The 19,099-nt window shown below is 31.4% G+C and overlaps 1 protein-coding gene across 1 annotated transcript; it reads right to left on the bottom strand.

Annotated features, from left to right (window-relative positions):
* Positions 1-12,855: 12,855 nt before the first annotated feature.
* On the bottom strand, positions 12,856-15,308 carry LOC143052640 (toll-like receptor 4). The gene has a single exon (XM_076225707.1). It carries the CDS (start codon positions 15,292-15,294, stop codon positions 13,180-13,182), a length of 2,115 nt encoding a protein of 704 aa, XP_076081822.1. The 5' UTR covers positions 15,295-15,308; the 3' UTR covers positions 12,856-13,179.
* Positions 15,309-19,099: the final 3,791 nt, after the last annotated feature.

Genomic DNA, 19,099 nt, shown 5'->3' with positions numbered 1-19,099 from the left:
GGTTCAATCTCAGTAAGTAGGGCATATAAATTGATAACTGTCTCAATCTATCACTTGAAAAATCCAAATGTCGAAGCGAAGGGGGAAGATATTCGAATGAAGAAGACATATATGATGTCGTCAACATGTTGTTTGTTATATGTAAACTCCTTATACTGGTCTTATTTAAGTAGAAGAAAACATCATATGGGAAAATGACTGCTGTAAAAAATGCGCGTTCCATTATCAAAGTATCTATAGGGGTTGTCTGTAAATCTCGAATTATGTTGTCGACTTGAGCAGAATTACGGTGTTTTCGAAAATGTATTTTCACAAACTTCAGACTGTGCATGTTTCTAAAAGTATCGCGAATAATAATTGATATAGGACAACTTGAAATATCGACGTATTCTAATTGTTCTATATGCACAAACGACATACTTTCTAACATATAAACAGTACACAGGCCTGAAACTAGTCGTTTAAGTCTTCTCAGGAATGATACACCTTCTCCAAATAGACTGCCAACATATGGTTCCCTGATGTCAATCTCCAGAGTGTCTAAAGTACGAAGATCACCAATTATTTTGCCCTGACTTTTTTCAGGAAATGCATTATGTTTTACATTCAAATACATCAATGACACTAACGGTTTAAATATTCCCTCAGGTAAATACATCACGGAAATATCATTGTTTGCAATTGTAAGTCGTTGTAGTTGAGTAAGACCTTCAAAAGAATATCGTTCTACCCTTAGTGTCTGAAGGTTATTTTCTGTTAAATCGAGATCTGTTAGATTTGCAAGGTTGTCAAATGTATAGTCCTTTATATACTGAATCGAATTATTACTCAAATTTAGGGTTTTTACATTAAAGGGTAGGTGTGGAATATCTTTCAATTCTTGACTTGAGCAATCAACATATACAAACTCCTGATCATGTCTGCATTGGCATCTGAGGTCAAATTGGCATTGATGAAGGTATGTTAGATTGTTTATACACATTGTTATTCTACATGATATTGACAAAATGAAAACTTCTAGTATATACTTCATTGTTCCAAAAAGTCTTTAAACTACAAATAAAACAAATAAATATATACATACGACAATCAGTTAATGACATAACTATTGCACAAATAATATGTAGTTAAAGACAAACATTAGAAAATTGAAGTAAAAGGCGGAACCGTTGAAATAAGTGCTTTATAAGGAAATCAAAATCGGAGTGCCGAAAGAAAATAATCGACGACAACAAATAGTATATCCTCCTATCCTGCATTGTAGACATTGAACAGATACTGAAATATAATATGTGGTATGAATGTTATTGAAACAATTATAAACCAAGGTTGACATGATTCGAATGTGGCGACAACTAGTACTGATCAACAGGATAATGACTCCAAATAGGCACATACAAAATAAGGCAGGATTGAAGACGTTTGTGATTGCTAAATTCTCCTTTAAACTGGGACAGTAGTATGACATTATTACAAACTCAGGATTAATACGATGAACATGTGGCTTAGGATTGGATCGAAGCACAACCAAAAAAAAAAACACAAAAAGTACAGATAGTACTCACAGTTAGTAAAAGATATTTTATATAAAGATAGCACTCTGGTCATGTTCAAATTGGAAATCATGACATGTTTAAGGTAGCACTACAGTCTAACAGTGAATTTTTTTAAGATATTTTTTTTATCACATAATTTTAAAGTAAGTATTATTCTGCACAGTTTGTAAAAATCCAAAAATCAATTTTCAAATCACAACAGGGAGTAAATTGATAATGAAATTATGTAAATAAAGGCACATGGTAATTAATCTAAATATATAGGCATTTAGGAGGGGCTAATATGTCAATCATCTGTTAATGCCAGTGTCCAGCTGTTAATCACTGACCACAAGAAGAATAGTGTGGTCTTATCTCATTGTATCATGTGTATTGCAACAAAAGTAATTTATATAGCTTTGAAGTAAACAGTGAAAAGGGAAAGTTATTAAAAAGGAGAAAATCTAAAGGGAAAAAAATCTTACTAAAATGAACAAAACTATATATATAAGGATAAGAGTGTGAAAGTATCTTTGAAAGCCTCTGACAAACTTTAAACATTTAAGGTTCTTACTACAAACAAGAAGTATATGTCTCTGAATCTGTCTTTTGTTAGGAGTTTCAGGCACTTTAACCAATTTTAAGTTTATGTGAAATTTTTAAATTTCATAAAACTGAAGAATCATGTGAGGCAGTCTATTTCCAGCAAGGGGGATCAGGTCTTGATCTTTTTTGGGGCATGTCTTTCATTGCATAATTTTAATGTTCTAGCTAATTTCATAGTATATTTCTTTTTAAAATACAAATGAAATCATTCTTTATAGTGAATATAATGATGTTAAAAATTGTTTTTATGCAGCTGGTCATTCCTGTTATTCTCTTATCTTAGACTGTCTGGAGAGAGGCGGAGCTTTGTCTATATTTAATTGCTACATCACAGATGTTGGTCAAATCTGTGACGTCAAACTCCCGCCAAATGCTAAGTTAGTGTTGGTAAGTGCACATATAATTCAAAATTTACAGTATTAGAGCATCAAAGACACAAAGTGTGTGGTTATATTGATAAAATAATGGTGTCAGGACACTCCTGGGGTGTTCTCAGTGGAACTTTTGTATTAATGATGCATTTATAGGGGTTCTAAGGGGGAAATTCAGTTTTTAGGTAATTTCTCTGAACAATTTTTCATGAGAATTGTTAGCAAAAAATGAAAATAGAAACTTCATTGGTACCCCTTTTGGTTTGACTTTGATATATGTGATTAAAGGGAGTATTTTCTACCATACAGTGTCCCAGTTTTTGGATAATTTGTTTCTAAATGAATTTATAGTTGTCCAAAGATGAAAGGTGAAATGAGGTTTGGTACCCAGCAGTTAAATCAATATATCTTCTTACTGGAGGCATATATCAAAAATCTGAGACACGGTTTTGTTTATAGTGTATGGTTGATTAAAGCGATGAAAACAAATTTTCACTACCATTTGACCTGAATGTGTCATTTTCATCCGAGTTGGAAGACCACTTTTTTGGCAATTAAGGAGCTATAGTTTGAGATTAATCATACCAAAAATTAATTTATTTACAGATTAAGAAGAATTAATATTTCACCTCTATAATGAGCTAAAGATTTTAAAAATCCATTGAGTAATTTTTGAGAAATTAATCTTTAAAGACTGTTGGTTGGAGTCAGAAAATTCTGACTATAGTGCTACCTTAACAATGAAAAACTTACAGTTGTTAATCAAAGTAGTAAACACGATCTCTCCAACCAACCAACACGAAGGAATCTTTCAGTCTCTGATAACTTGCTGTGGATTTAGAGGACGATGACAGATATTAGTGATAACGCCAGCAGAAAGAACCAAAACAGATCATAATATTGTATTGGAATTTAATGTTTCTTGGAGATGTAGGAGATCTAAATATTTCGAAATAAAAGTATATCCTACACGTTTCATCAATGTCTTGTGCCAAATGACAATACTTGTAAAAGTTTATTTAAAGCTTTTTAATAAATATCTAACAATGAATATAGAAATTAGATAACTAACAAAAGTTGTACTCTCAAGGAGAAGAACTGCTGTCGAAATAGTTTGTCGGCATTATTGAACTGTTGAAAGGTCTTATTGATATCAGCCCTTGATATCAACCCCATAAAACTTGAAGGTGTGAGAATGCCCATAAGTATAATATGCAATGTTGAAAATAGATGTATTCCAACAAGAAATAACTACTGAAAACATTTAGCACTGATTTTCCAATTTATATCTGAGCAATTACTGATGTACAAATTTAACATCAACTCCATAACAAACATACAAAAAACGTAGAATCGAGAGTGCTTATTATGGGATTTTCTGTATAAACTAAATTTCCTGGAGACATAAGTCTTTTTGAAATAAATGATCGGTTTTTAACTTGTACGACATATTGCTAATATAAACATTTGAGATAAATTATACATAAAAAAATGTCAATAACGATAACCATTAGAGCGCTTACATGACCGGACAGATGAGTGGACGAACGGACTCCCAGTGACGTGTAAAGCGACAAAATAAAACTTGTTTACATACATCGAAATATGACAGGTTATTCATGACAAAGAACTATCTTCTCGTTAATTTTACAATTCAAAAAACATACTTACATCTATTTGCGTATAACGATTACCATCAAAATAATTTCCTGTACTTTTGAACTTTATGCAACGTTATATTAATTTTATATCTATTTCCTAGGGTTTTGTTTTAAAATGAATTTGAGGATGTGACTAATTACAACACAACTATTTTTTATCATTCCACTTGACATACTTATTTTTACTTTTGAATATTTTCCTTTGTTTTACCTCTTTAACAAATCCAACACATTTATTGTTGACGAGGTTCTAGATGTGTTTTACAGAATTGTGATCTGATTGCAAAAATAAAGAGAAGAACACATTGACCAAACAATGAAAATGAAAGAAGAATAAAGAAAATTCAAGATGCTCATAGAAGGTTGATGAATGAAGAACATTTTAAACTTAAAAACAATATATCTAATCAATGAGACACTCAACTTATCAATATGATAATCATAATATTCAAAGTAATCAGTTCTAAGTTGATTAAGGAAAGATATATTGAACTATGGATTTCGCTTTTTGTTTTATATATGATATAATAATCAAATTTAGAATACTATTGTTTACAACCACTAGGTTAAGATGATCCTTCCTTAATAGTGCACAATTTTTAATCAGACAATTTTGATAACGTACTCAGTGGATAACATCAGAGTTCATATGAATGCTATATAACGACTTTTTGTAGTATGAATTTTAATCAGGAAATAATTTATTGCTCATTGAGTCAAATTTGAATATTGTCTGAATCTTCACTTGCTTTTAATGCTAAATATTATTGTAATCATTGGTTGCCTAATTTTTTGTCACCAAATATACACTACATTTTATTTACCTACCAGCGGCAAAAAGTGTAATGACAAAAAAAACATGTATAAGAAAAAGTGATTCACTTACATACAATTGCCAGTATAGTAAACATATAACTAAACGACAAAGTTATTAATATGAGTGATCAAATCTCTGTTTTTGATGTTTTGATTTATGAGATTGTGCTCTTTTGTTTTGACCCCAAGTGGTGCCTGTGGTAATGTGCATATCCCTTTTCTCTTGCGCAATGTAGTTTAGTTGTGTGGTATATATATAATCCGAAGCCATACCTGGTAATAATGGAAACGCTTGTGTTTGTTTGTAGTGTATTCCTGTCGCGGAGTGTTATGGTTTTAGCGGTAGTTATACCATTGCGATCGATAGATTAATATATAATAAGCGGGAGGGTTTGTTTGCCATAAAACCAAGTTCAACCCACCTTCCTTTCACAAAATGTCCTGTACCAAGTCGGGAATATCGTAGTTGTTTTCTACAGTCCGCTTATATGTATTTTTGTGTTTGTTTTTACTTGATGTTTTTGTTGTTCAATTGTCTTCCTGTTATATTTCATATATTTCCTTGTGATTTAGTTTATAACCGGAGTTGTTTTTTATTGAATCAAATTATGACTATTGAGCAACGTCGTTTGCCTGGTACGAGACTAATAAATTGTATAATCATTTTCCTGTTGCATTCTAAATTTCCTTATAGTTGTTTGTCCAATAATGATTTGTTCAGACACCATACCGTGTGAAAATTATTCAATTGATGGTTTAGTTGTAAACATCATGAGATATATGTAAAAGATAACAAGCATAGAGTGCATTTCTTTCTTACCAAAATTTTGTTAAACGTTGTGTCGCGTTTGTTGTTGTTTTCTAAACGCTACAAAAATAGAAACACATACATCGTTTAATAAGTCTTTACGGACCCTGTTTGAACTTTCAATAATGCATGTACATGTTGTTGGTAAACAGAGATTTTACAAACACAGAAACAAATACATCGTTTAATTAGGTTGAAGTTTGAAACAAATGTAGCGTTTGTTCTAACAAACGACAAACATTTTCAGCGTGTGCATAGTCTGTCAAAGTTTATGTAAACTTTGCAAACGTATGTTTGAAAGAAATGATCATGTGCGCGCTTAGCCGTTTGCATCGTTTGTGTTTGCAGGAAATGCACTCCTAATTTCCACTTAGATAAATGATCTTAATTGTCTCATCACTATGATCACTAAGGCGTAGTTATTCTTAAAGTATAGGCTACACTGTGTACATTACACAACTGATCAAATCTGACACATTTTGTTTTTTCCGTTGTACTTGGGGTTAATTTTAGAAGTGAACCCATTTTAACTTTAGTTGGCGGAATAAAACTAATAAATGCACAATACAGTCCAATCAATGGTTACAAAAATTAAAAACAATTAACTCAACCAAAAACCGATGTTAATGATAAATGAAACCTATACAGAAAATCAATGCACAAAAAAGTCCAAATTTAAATAATGCAATAACTTTATCAGAGGAAAAAGGGTAGAACGTTTGTGCATTTAATTTTTATAATTATAATTTAAGGAATTAGGAGTTTTACAAAAATCAATAATAAAATCTAAAGTTCATTAGAGGTCGATTGAACAAGACAGTATATAGATATGGCTATTTTTACGATTAAAACTTTTCAATGAAGGACAGGTTTAAAAAAACGTATTCATATTTCAAAAAGAAACAGAAAAAAAACCAACACCATTGCATTACTCGAAAATTATTAGTGTTTGGTTTATTCATGATTTTATTGTTCTATAATTGTGTTTCCGTTTAAAACAACAATGCTGTGAAACAAAAAGTGTCTTATTTTTGTTATTTATAATGACGCTGCCGAAGCAATATATATACCGATATACCGTTAACAACTATTTTGATGTTAATAATTTTGGTCAGTCTATTTTAATATTTGGAACACGTTTGATAATAAATAGAATAAAAAAAAAATAGAAAGTTACGGGTGATTGACAATCATTACCCTTTATATATAAATCGACACAACAGATCAGTGCATTGCATACATTGAAAATAAAAGATATATAAAAATCTAAAAAGCTTAAAATCAATATCTGTAATAGTTATCACACGAATATGCGTTGTGTCAGTGTAAGATCACACCGATGGCTGCATGGAGGCCATATGGTGATCTTACACTGACACACAAAGTCCGAATGGGATAACTATTTTACATCCCACCTGTTTTAGATTAGAAAATCATATACAGTTCATGAAATCTAGTTTAGAACGCCACACAACCATTATAATATACTTTATGTATTGCTATATAATGGATACTCTTTATGAACCCCGAACACGATGATTAAATATGAATCAATGTTAACTCGCCCACTGGTAAATCGGCCCACACTAGTTCGCCACTTTATAAAAAAAAATCGCCCTACTCTTGTTTAATGACTCGCCCCAATTTTGAAAAAGTGTAACATCAAATTGAACAATCAGTCTAACAACTCACTTATTTACGAAAATGGTTTAAACCCCACTCAATAAAGGTTTGCAAACTCGCCCCATAAAAATATCGTGCTTACTTTCAGTATGTATGTTAATTTACTGAAAGTTGGTATCCAGTCGAACTGGTGTAGTGGTATGTGTCGTGGTTTGATATGCTTAAGGTTTTGAGTTCGAATCCCAGCATAGAAACTGGATACTTTAACGTAAATTTTGATCGATCAAAGTCTTCTCCGTATAATTAATTATAAGTTTTACAGTGGATTTGACATTCCCGCCAAAATGTTACAGAACAAGGGAGATTATGCAAAACAAAGATCTGGTAGGTGTGATACGGCACAAATCAACCCTGGTAGAACAAAGGAGCTGGAATGTTATTTATAAAATCCTATATGTATTTATTTTCAATGAAAATAACTAGGTAAGATTTAACCAATTGAGACTATATTGAATGATATAGATAGTTGATTATAATAAACATGTTACCTTATTTCAATATAATTATTGTAAACACAGGAAAACTTTAAGTTAATGTAAACAATTCATGCTTCAAAACTGTATGTGGTCAATAGTTTTGTTGTATATTTAAAATGAATTAATTTACAATTATAAGTATCGATATATTTGATAATCACAAAGAAGGTCACCCAATCAATCGTCTTTGAATAAGGAATTGAAGGGAATCAGACATAAATTTAACATTACCTTTTCTAAACTTGCAAAAGTACATTTAATGTCAACTAGTCGAATTTTTTTTTATAAAACTATAAGATATAAAAACTGAATGAAATTCAAAACAACATATGTATCATGTTTAAAGTAACTTCTTTATGCAGGTAGTACATGCAATATAGAAAACGAGTTTTATCACAATACTAAAAATAGGTATAGAATTTTAACACGTTTCCCATTGTCTCTGTCCTTGATAAGTATGAGAGCATGGAAGACTTCTTCTTGTATCAACAACTTTATCAACCTGGAGATGTTTGGGTGTGGTGCTTTACTAACTGTTTAAGCTTACTATGCCAACCTTCTACATGGTTTGTTGTATTAGGAAATTTTACAAAAGTCTCGCTGTACAGCGTCAGGTATATGACAGTTGTCATCCATTCGTTTGATGTGTTTGAGCATTTGATTTTTTCTGTTTGCTTCATTTTTGGGACTTTCCGTTATGGATTTTCTTCAGAGTTCGGTATTTTTGTTATTTTACTTTTTTGTCTGTTTCAAAGCCTCGTAAAATAAAAGTTACATTTCGAGATAGCATATGGCTATTCTTTATATAAACTGTAACTCATACGAATGTTAGAAATTGAATATGAGGAACAAAAACATTCCTTTTTTTAGCGAATGATGTAAAGATGAAAAAAAAACTTTTCTTTAAGTGACGTCGTTAATGACAGAAAACCTTGTCAACACCAAAGACAAGGCGATATAAAGTCATAGACCATATGATTAACCGATCAATGCAATTTGATTTCGCAAATAGAACAGCTGTAGTAAATTGAAAATATGTAGATGTACACGTTTAGTAGATTATTTTTATCGATATATTTTGGAAGAAATATGTATTCTAAAGGTACAAAATAGGTCTAAATCTTTAAATCGTCCTTTTTGCTTTTTAATTGATGTATTAATTTGTGTTGAATAACTCTTTTTTTCTAGATTTATATTAGTATACATACTTGTAGCTAGTATATAGGTGTAATGCCATCAAATTATAATACATCATATCCGGTTTCATATGAAAAAAGGGTTAAACATCTTTTTTCTTGAATTGGCAGTTATATAAAGTTTATCCTACATTTCATCATGTTCATTGCAATAAAAAAAAGTCAAAAATATATATTTTGGTTGTTTCAAATGACCATTCAAATTTATTTTAATATAGAATATTTTGGAAACTTGAGGTTACATGTTTACTAATGCTTCTACACAGGCAATCAGTAGGTGCAAATTACATGAAGGTTCTTATCTAATATGAAATGACATGTTATGTGACATTTTGTCTATATTATTTGACAGGATAGAAATTCACCAAGGCCAAACTTTTGAAACATAGACACATTTTGCACACTTTTGAAAAAGTCTATATCTAGCAGTGACAAGTAGATGAAAAACAGTAGTGGTTTTAAACCTATAAAGGAAAATAAAAAACAAACAAAATAAGCCGCCAACATATTAAGATACAAGAGTTTAGTATGCCGTCCATGCTCACGGAACTGTACCTGTAGACTCGGACTTCGAGTGAACTTAATTTTAATGTGAGTATGAATATGCGTTTACTTTTCTACATTGGCTAGAGGTATAGGGGAGGGTTGAGATCTCATTAACATGTTTAACACCGCCGCATTCTTGCGCTTGTCCCAAGTCAGGAGCCCCTGGCTTTTGTTGGTTTTGGATTAATTTTAATTTAAGTTTCTTGTGTGTATACTTTGGAGCTTAGTATGGCGTTTAATTTCACTGAACTAGTATATATATTTTTAAGGAGTCAGCTGAAGGATGCATCCGGGTGCGGGAATTTCTCGCTGCATTGGAGACATATTGGTGACCGTCTGCTGTTTTCTGATCTATGGTCGGGGTGTTGTCTCTTTGACTTATACCCCATTTCCATTCTCAATTTTATGTAATACACATTTTTATTTATAGGCCGGATGAGCATACCCCAGGGTGCAGGATTTTCTCGCTGATGGTGGCATCAAACTGTTGTCTACTCTGTGGTCGGGCTGTTGTCTCAATTTATTTTCTCAATTAGTATGATATATTTTTATAGTAATATTCAATACTGAGCATGCTGAGTGAATCCCACGTTTTAGGTTTAATGAGAGCATATACACTTCAGAGTCTAAGAGATGTTTTCTGTCTTCGCTTAGCAGCTTTGGTATTGGATTTCTATTACGATCATCTTGTAGACCCTCCTCATTGTTACCATACATTTGCTCTAACATTTTATTGGTAATGTGTCTAGTTATAGTATATAATGTTTGCCTATTATCTTGAAAACTATGACAGATAGATAGAAAGTTTAGAAAGCAAGGTAAGATCTACAAATAAGTTAGCTTGACTGAAATCTTTTATGAACTTAGTATTGAAGTTATTGCCATTTCTAAATAGTTTTTACCATGTATGTGTATGATTTGCTTAATATTTTGAAAACTATAATTAATGATAAATACAACCATGAAAAGAGGAAAAATATACCAGGATAAAGAGTCAGTAAAAAAAATATTACCCTTTAATGTTTTCAACTAAAAAGTTACCAGATTTAAAGTTGCAGGCGAGCGACACATGATCTGAAGGGCCTCTAGGTAATAAATAAAGGCAACAGTAGTATACCGCTGTTCAAAACTCATAAATCCATGGACAAAAAACAAAATCGGGGTAATAAACTAAAACTGAGGGAAACGCATTAATATAACAGGAGAACAATGACACACCATTAAAATGTAACACATACACACAGATACGGACTAAACATTAGACAAAATCCTATGATAATAACAAATATAATAACCAAATACATGAATTTGGGACAGATAAGTACCGTGACACGTCTTATAGTAATGTGAATTCACACTGTTTCAACTACATTTTATTCGAGCCTCTAAATCTGATCTAAAAGCATAATCGATCGTGAATGTTTGATCTATGTTGCGTTCATGTCGATTAGACTGTTTTCAAGTAAAGGTTGCATGAAATGCAAACACATCCCTATTGTTCTGACTTGATATATATACCTCTCAAGGTTTATCACTACCTTTGATAGTTCAAATAAATTAGTGCAATGAATTGATCATTATTTAGATCCGATCGAGTTAATGTCATGCAGTAATTGATGATATATTATACTTTGATATTTTAGTTACAGTTGGATGTGTATTTGAGAAAAAAAAACACTTGTCAAGGAAATACTTTTATTAGCAAAAAAAAAAAGGTCAAAGTACAAATGTACAATCGTTCATAATTACAGATAACTCCGCCACATTTTGTTTAGTAAAATAAAATTCAATGTTTTATATAAATTTTAAAATGCAAGTAATCTTTACTCTAGGCCTACAGCGTTCACAAATACTTTGCTTATTTGTGGTTTACTTGAGTATACTGTTTGCTCGCATACACATTTTTAAAACGCAATCTGCGAGTCAGATATACATAGGTCTTGGTCCAAATGTTTTACACTGAACCAGATGTGGCTGGTGTTTACATTGTCATCATATGTTGTTTGAAATAAATATATTTTTTAATACTTTATTTAGAATTTCGTACCAATTGGGAAATTGCACATCTCTAAAATTTATAACCTTTCCTTGGATTAGTTGTCATTGTTCCAGAAGAGACAAAATTGAACATTAAAAATGACTCATAAATCCTTTAAATTGTTAAACGGCGAATTACAATGTTTTCGAAGTGTGATTTGCATATGTGCACGTTCGTTCCGCAGCAGTGTATATTTAACACATCTATGCAATATAACAAATGAAATAACAGTTATCCATTTTTTTTGAAAGACAATAATGCAGTTAATGATTATTTACATATTATCAAATGGTAAACAAGTTGTTTTGAATTTTGTTTGCAGAAATATTATAAATCAATAAATTGTTGTCGAAATAGTGCTTTGTCGAATAATTTAAAAAAAAAAACCCCAAGTATATCACAATTAAAACAAGCAGACAAGAGATTATCAAACCAACGATGTGACAATATTTACAAGGCTAAAAAGTTTTTATTGTTTAGAAAACAACTTTGCAGTAAATTAATGTTTAACGCCACTTTTAGCACTACTATGTGGTCAGTGTTTGTTATTGTGGAGAGAACTTACTGCATTCGGAAGATACATATTATTAGCCTTTTGATTTTGATATTATTTTTGTTTTTTCATCAAAGAAGACGGACACATCAACTTGCAACAAGGCGGCAAAGAGAAATAACTGTTACTCAAATTAGATCTTCAAAAAACGGTTTATAGAATGAATTGGTATAGGACAAGGTATGATCAGGGGCGTTTTTGGCCCCCTTCCAGAATAAGTTTATATACAGATGATTGATATCCTTTGTATCAAAACTAAACAAAACAGATTATTTTTTTGTGGTCCGGTGAAAGGAAAGTTGCATAGCAACGGCTTTTTCATATAGCTTAATCATCACTAATGCAGGGCTTTCTCATTATAACTAGCATAACTGAAAATAGAATTGTTTGTTTAAAAATAAATTTGAGTTGCAAATGAATAGTTGATTAAATTTCAGTTTAAATGCTTAGCAACAACCTAGCAACAGAAATATTGCCTAGCAACGTATAACAGTTTGTGATTTTTGCCATAGAAGGTCTAAAATTTAGCATTGAAAACAAATTAGGACATGAGCACCAACGTAGACCACCATGATATTTTATTAATTGAAAGATACATAAGAAAATAGTTGATGGTTGAAAATATTTGGATGGACTACGTTGGTGCTGATGTCAAATGTCGTCTCCGAACATAATTAAATTGTAGAGTTTTTACACTTTTCGTCGTTTTTGGCCTTTTCAAAGTCGTAGTTTGCACAGATTTGAGCACATAGCACAATAATATATTAATGTGCTATGTGGACGAGTAGATACTGCAGTTATTTCCAACAGCTGGATGGCCGGTTCTAACTTCAATGTTTTAAAATTCTTGAAAATGGGGTCCAGAAACGGCCTTTATCATAATTTGTCCTTTATCCGAGCACTTCTTTGATTTTCTCCCAGAATACAACATTTCCTTGCTGATCATGAGGATATTCTATGTATGACTGTTGTTGAACGAGTTCTAACATAACCAGAGGAAGATCTTTTGGTTGTATGTTTTCATAGAATACCAGGAATATGGTACTGCGTCCTCCCCTAGAGTAAATGCTTTCCATTCTTGCCATATTAAATTCAAATATACAGTAATAAGAATCAAGAAACGACCGTGTAACGATACACACGGTCTTCTTACTCTCGCGGATGGCGTTCGTTATATTTACAGTAATATCTTCTCCCGGAAGAAAGTCTCGTTGATGGATGCATAGTTTTATGTCACATGCTTGTTCAATATTTGGAATCCATTCATTTATGATAAAATCTTTTTCTTTATCAGAATATGAGACAAAGGCGTTAAAAGAGTATATGTCGTCCATTTCGACTGGTTTATAACGATAATATTTACTTTTTGTCGTGTAATACATGTAACGAAGTGTCCATCGATGTCGATAAATTAAACCAGAACATAAAACTAAAATGGCTGCAAATATTCCAACGGACACACAAACAATCAATGTTGTATATGAAGAACATTCCTTTTGTATTTGGTTGACTGTTTTTTTTAAGGATGTGAGGTCAGCAATATTACCATTTTCAAATTTGCACATGTAGCGTTCCTGGTTCAAAAACCGCTTATTATGATCCAACACCCAGCGGAGGAATTTAACCGTATTACAACTACACTCCAACATGTTGTTAGTAAGATCTATTTTTAGATCGGTAGCTTTGAAAAGAGTAGTAAAAGCATTGATGATTGTCTCATTGAAATGTGTGATTGAATTATCCGACAAATCTAAAATTTGAATTGACAATAAATGTGAAGTGTCAAATGTTATGTCAATTAGATGGTTCTGACTTAAATTTATTACTTCAAGACGGACGTTGTTATGGAATAGTGCAAATGTCAAATAATGAATATTGTTCATTGAAATATCTACGCTTTGCAAATCTGTCTTTGAAGAGAGCATATATGAATGGCCTGCAAGAAATCTTCCTAAAGAATTATTTCGAAGATTCATACTTAGTAAGTAGGGCATATAAATTGATAACTGTCTCAATCCATCGTTTGAAAAATCCAAATGTCGAAGCGAAGTAGGAAGATATCTAAATATATAAGTCCTATTTGTAGGCGGGAATATGTTGTCTGTTATTTGTAAACTTCTTATACTGGTGTTATTTAAGTAGTAAAATACATCATATGGGAACATAACTGCTGTAAAAAATGTTCGTTCCAGTATTAAAGTATCTATTGAGGTTGTCTGTAGATCTTGAAATATTTGGTCGACAATAGAGGAATGATACTGTTTTCGAAAACGTATTTTCAAATACTTCAGATGGTTCATGTTGCTGAAAGCACCGAGCATAATACTTGTTATAGGACAACTTGAAATATCAATATGTTCTAATTGCTCTAGATACTCAAAAGACATTCTTCCTAACGTATAAACACCGCAAAGACCCGAAACTAATCGTGTTAGTCTAACGAGCAATGATACGCCCTCTCCAAATAGACTATCAATATATGGTTCCATGATGATATCAACCTCAAGAGTTTCTAAGGTTCGAAGATCACCAATAATTTTGCCCTGAGGATTATCAGTAATTGCATTATGTCGTATATTCAAATACAACAAAAACTCCAACGGTTTGAATATTCCTTCAGGTAAATGAATCACAGCAATATCATTGTTTGCAACTGTAAGACGTCGTAGTTGATTTAGACCTTCAAAAGCATATCGTTCTACCCTCTCTGCCTGAAGATTATTTCCCGCCAGATCGAGATCTATGAGATAAGCGAGGTTGTCAAATGTATAGTCCTTTATAGATCGAATCGTATTGTTACTCAGATTTAAAGTTTTGACATTAGATGGGAAGCGTGGTATAACAGCTATTTCTTGGCTTGAGCAATCAACATATATAAACTGCTTTTCTTTTTTGCATTTGCATTTGAAGTCAAATGAACATTGATGAAAGTATGTTAGGTCGTTCATGCAAATTTGTATTCTACATAGTATTGAAAAAAGTAGAATTCGCAGTACACATTTCATTGTTCCAAATAGCCTTTTAACTACAAAAAATAAAATAAATATATATATATAAATGTATACATTTCAATACATACAATTTAAGTTAATAACACTTCGACTCGAGATAGGCACATACAAAATGTGTCTGGGTTAAAGACGTTTGTGATTGCTTAATCTTCCCTTAACCTGCGACACTAGTGATACATAATAACAAACCGACACATTGATTACATAGAGTGTGTATATTAAGATCAGATTAAAAAAAAACAACAAAACACAACAGAAACAAAAGTAGCAATTCTAGAGTCATCGCAATTAGTAAAGTATAGTTCATGGACAAATTAGAAACATTGACAAAGTAAGCAATAAACAACTGAGAGAGTTGTTAATCAAAGCAGAAAAAAAACTCCAGCCAACCAACAGTTTCCGATTACTTGTTGTATGATTATGGTGAGAACGTAAGAAAAAGAACAAAACAAAAAAGGTGATATTATCTGAAATAATCAAATTAAAGGTATCGAAATCTACAATGTTAACTTTTTGAGACACCCTTTTTTTGGATGCTGTTTATCTCAAATTTTTAATCTGGCTCAGTACAATCTTAAGGGGGTAAACCTTGAAAATAACTTTTTAAATCAGTCATGCGTTTGTTAAAGTCATATTTCATTAATGTATTTTGAGCGTTTATCTGAAACGGATTCGTAATTATCCTTGTAACCTAGACGCTTTAAATATATTTATGAAAATGTTTGACACAAACATACTGATAATTTAAACGCGCGTCTGGCGTACTAAATTATAATCCTGGTACCTTTGATAACTAAATAAAGATTTATTGCCCTTAATCTAGGTCTTCATTCTTAAGTTGTTTGATAATTTTGTCTATGTGCTTACGCTTCAAAAATAATATGAGGCAGGCATTACCTGTAAATGGGGACGAAGTCTGTATGAATTATTTTTTGTAACTCAAATATTTGTTAAAAAGAAGAAACGGAAATACCGTAACGTTTCCGATTTTGATTCTGTTGTTAGGGATTTTAGTTGTGACGTTATTTAAATTATGACGTCATATGGAATGTAAACAAAGAAACGCTATCATCAGGTAACGTTTTTTCATATCAAGGAATTATTAAAAATGAAATTGGTATTGCACGTTCCTTCCTATTTTATACTAGACTGATAAATATATATTTTACTCAAAGTTTCATACAAACGAGACCGGAAAAAGGAAGTACATTGTACATTTCTGCGCAGGTCCGGGATTTCAAAACACGACACAAAAAAATTTGAACGATTTTGAGTTCATTAGTACAATGAAAAATTCGGGAAATTTTCCCGAATTTTTTTTTTTATTGAATTTTCTACTGTTATTGGGGACTTCGTCCCCATATAATCTACCTTTCCGTAAGGTCTTGCATCTCTTTAATTGCAGTGAATAATATGTTAAGGATATTTAAATAGCTAACCCAAATGGTCTGCTTCAGGATCTTTTTATTTATTTCGAGAGATATGATCACTTACCTCATTAATCAGGGTCTCTCTCTTTCACAAAAAACAAAAACAAAACACAAAAAAACACTGTTCCAACATGGTTATGACGAAGAACGACTGCAATTGCTGTCAGCCTGTCACCATTAAAATATTATTAAACCCATGAGATTTGTCTGAATCAGAATTCACATGCAAAAGATTTGAAGAAGTCGCTATAAACAGTTTCAGAAAAGCACAAACTTGTGTAATGCAAAATTATTAGTATTGACATGTTAAAGACAATACTGTTACACATACCTGTATAACACAAATATAAAAGATTCTGCTAAATCGATTAAATGACAATCTTTGAGAATAATGCAATTCAACTATCAATAAGTAAGCATGAATCGTATCTTAGTTTATTGACTCTGTAAACAACATACTTGTAAAAAAGTTGATGTTTTATTCCGTGACATTTCGTTTATAACAAGCCTAATTTGAAGGTGTAATTATTCAAGAAACAGATAATAGTTACCATGTGCAAGTCTTAATATGATCAAATTCCCAGTTGTATTACATCTTGTTAGCAAATATCAATATATGGCAGATCACTCATGACAAACAAATACTTTAGTTAGTTTTACAATCATAAAGCATACTTACATCTCTTTACGTTCAACGATTCCCATAAAACTAATTTCCTGTACTTTTGAACTTTATACAACGTTATATTAGTTCATATCTATTTCCTTGACACAATTCCATAGAATGAATTTGAGGAAGTGTTCCTTATACTAATGCAATAAAATTATTTTTCATCACTCCACTTAGAATAATTTTACATGTTTTGTGTTTGCTTTTGCATATTTTCGCTTTTACACCTGTAACACATCAGGTATTATTCAACAGGTTCGCTAATGGGTTTAACAGAATAGAGAATTTATTACCAAAAACAAGAATAGAAATACAAATTATATCAAACAAATAGCAATAAAAAAGAATAAATACAAAATGGTATTTAAAATTAATAATTTAGGATTGAAAGACACGGTTCCATGCAGACGCTCAGATATATAGGAGTTGATGCATGAATAAATTTTAGAGTTTTTTTTTAACAATACAATGAAGCATATGTATGTTAAATAAATATAACCCAACTTATCCATATTTGATTTTTTACCAATCAAAGTAAGTAGTCATGATTTAATGTATGGAATAAACTAATTGCAATATCGCATATGCTGTTTTGTGATTTACATTTCGTCAAATTTATAACTGTATTATATTTATTACCACTAGGTTTAGTGTAAAGTAAAAACCCTTCTTTAATGATACACACTATAACGAGAATTCAATAACTCAATCTTGATAACATTTTACAAGGGATATATTTCTTAAACTTGAAATGGTCAGGAGCTTGAGGATCACATCGGAGTTCATATGAAAAAGATATTATAACTTTTTGAGTGTTAATTCAGAAATAAGTATGCTATCCATTGAGCCAGAAGTTGACAATTTTATTTCAGAATCTCCATTTGGTTTTTATGCTCAATAATAGTGTAATCATTTGGCTTCCTAGCCGGATGTCATTGGTCATACAATTTGTACCTTTTAATAACCAATCAATTGTGAAAAGAATACATCAAAATACATTAGAGAAAACAATACACTTATATAAAATTGCCAGCATACTCATCAAACATAACAAACAACACAGCAACATGTCATTAAACTATTAATAAACTTATTAATAGAAGAGGAACGGAAGATACCAGAAGGACAGTCAAACTTATAAGTCGAAAATAAACTGACATTGTTTGAATAAATATGAAAGAAGACAAACAGACAAACAATAAAACATATGACACAACATAGAAAACTAAAGAATAAGCAACACGAACCCCACCAAAAAACTAGGGGTGATCTCAGGTGCTCCTGAAGGGTAAGCCGATCCTGCTCCACAAGTGGCACCCGTCGTGTTCCTTATTTTATAACACAATTTTATTTTTTATTTATATAAAGGTAATATATTTTCAACCAGAGGTATGAATTTGGTAAAAAAAAAAAAACCAATATCACTCAATCTTCTTTCCACCAACAGTAAATGTTTTCTGATTGGTCAACTGCTAAGTAATACGGTATATGTCCATTTGCAACCACATCTAGTTGAAAAGGATATCTTTAATCCGATAACTCATGAAAAGTTAGTGCCATTCTATCTGCATGTTTTAAGCATCCTTCATCATCTTGTTAAAGGGTTCGTAGGTGACATATCACAAGACTTTTATCTATTATATAGTCATTTTATAAAATTTACTGTTTGCAAAACTATGTATTATTCTTGATAATAATG

The sequence above is a fragment of the Mytilus galloprovincialis genome, chromosome 11 (genome assembly GCF_965363235.1).
Source record: "Mytilus galloprovincialis chromosome 11, xbMytGall1.hap1.1, whole genome shotgun sequence".
In the NCBI taxonomy this organism is placed as follows: Eukaryota; Metazoa; Mollusca; class Bivalvia; order Mytilida; family Mytilidae; genus Mytilus; species Mytilus galloprovincialis.
This window is presented reverse-complemented; position numbering and strand designations above follow the sequence as displayed.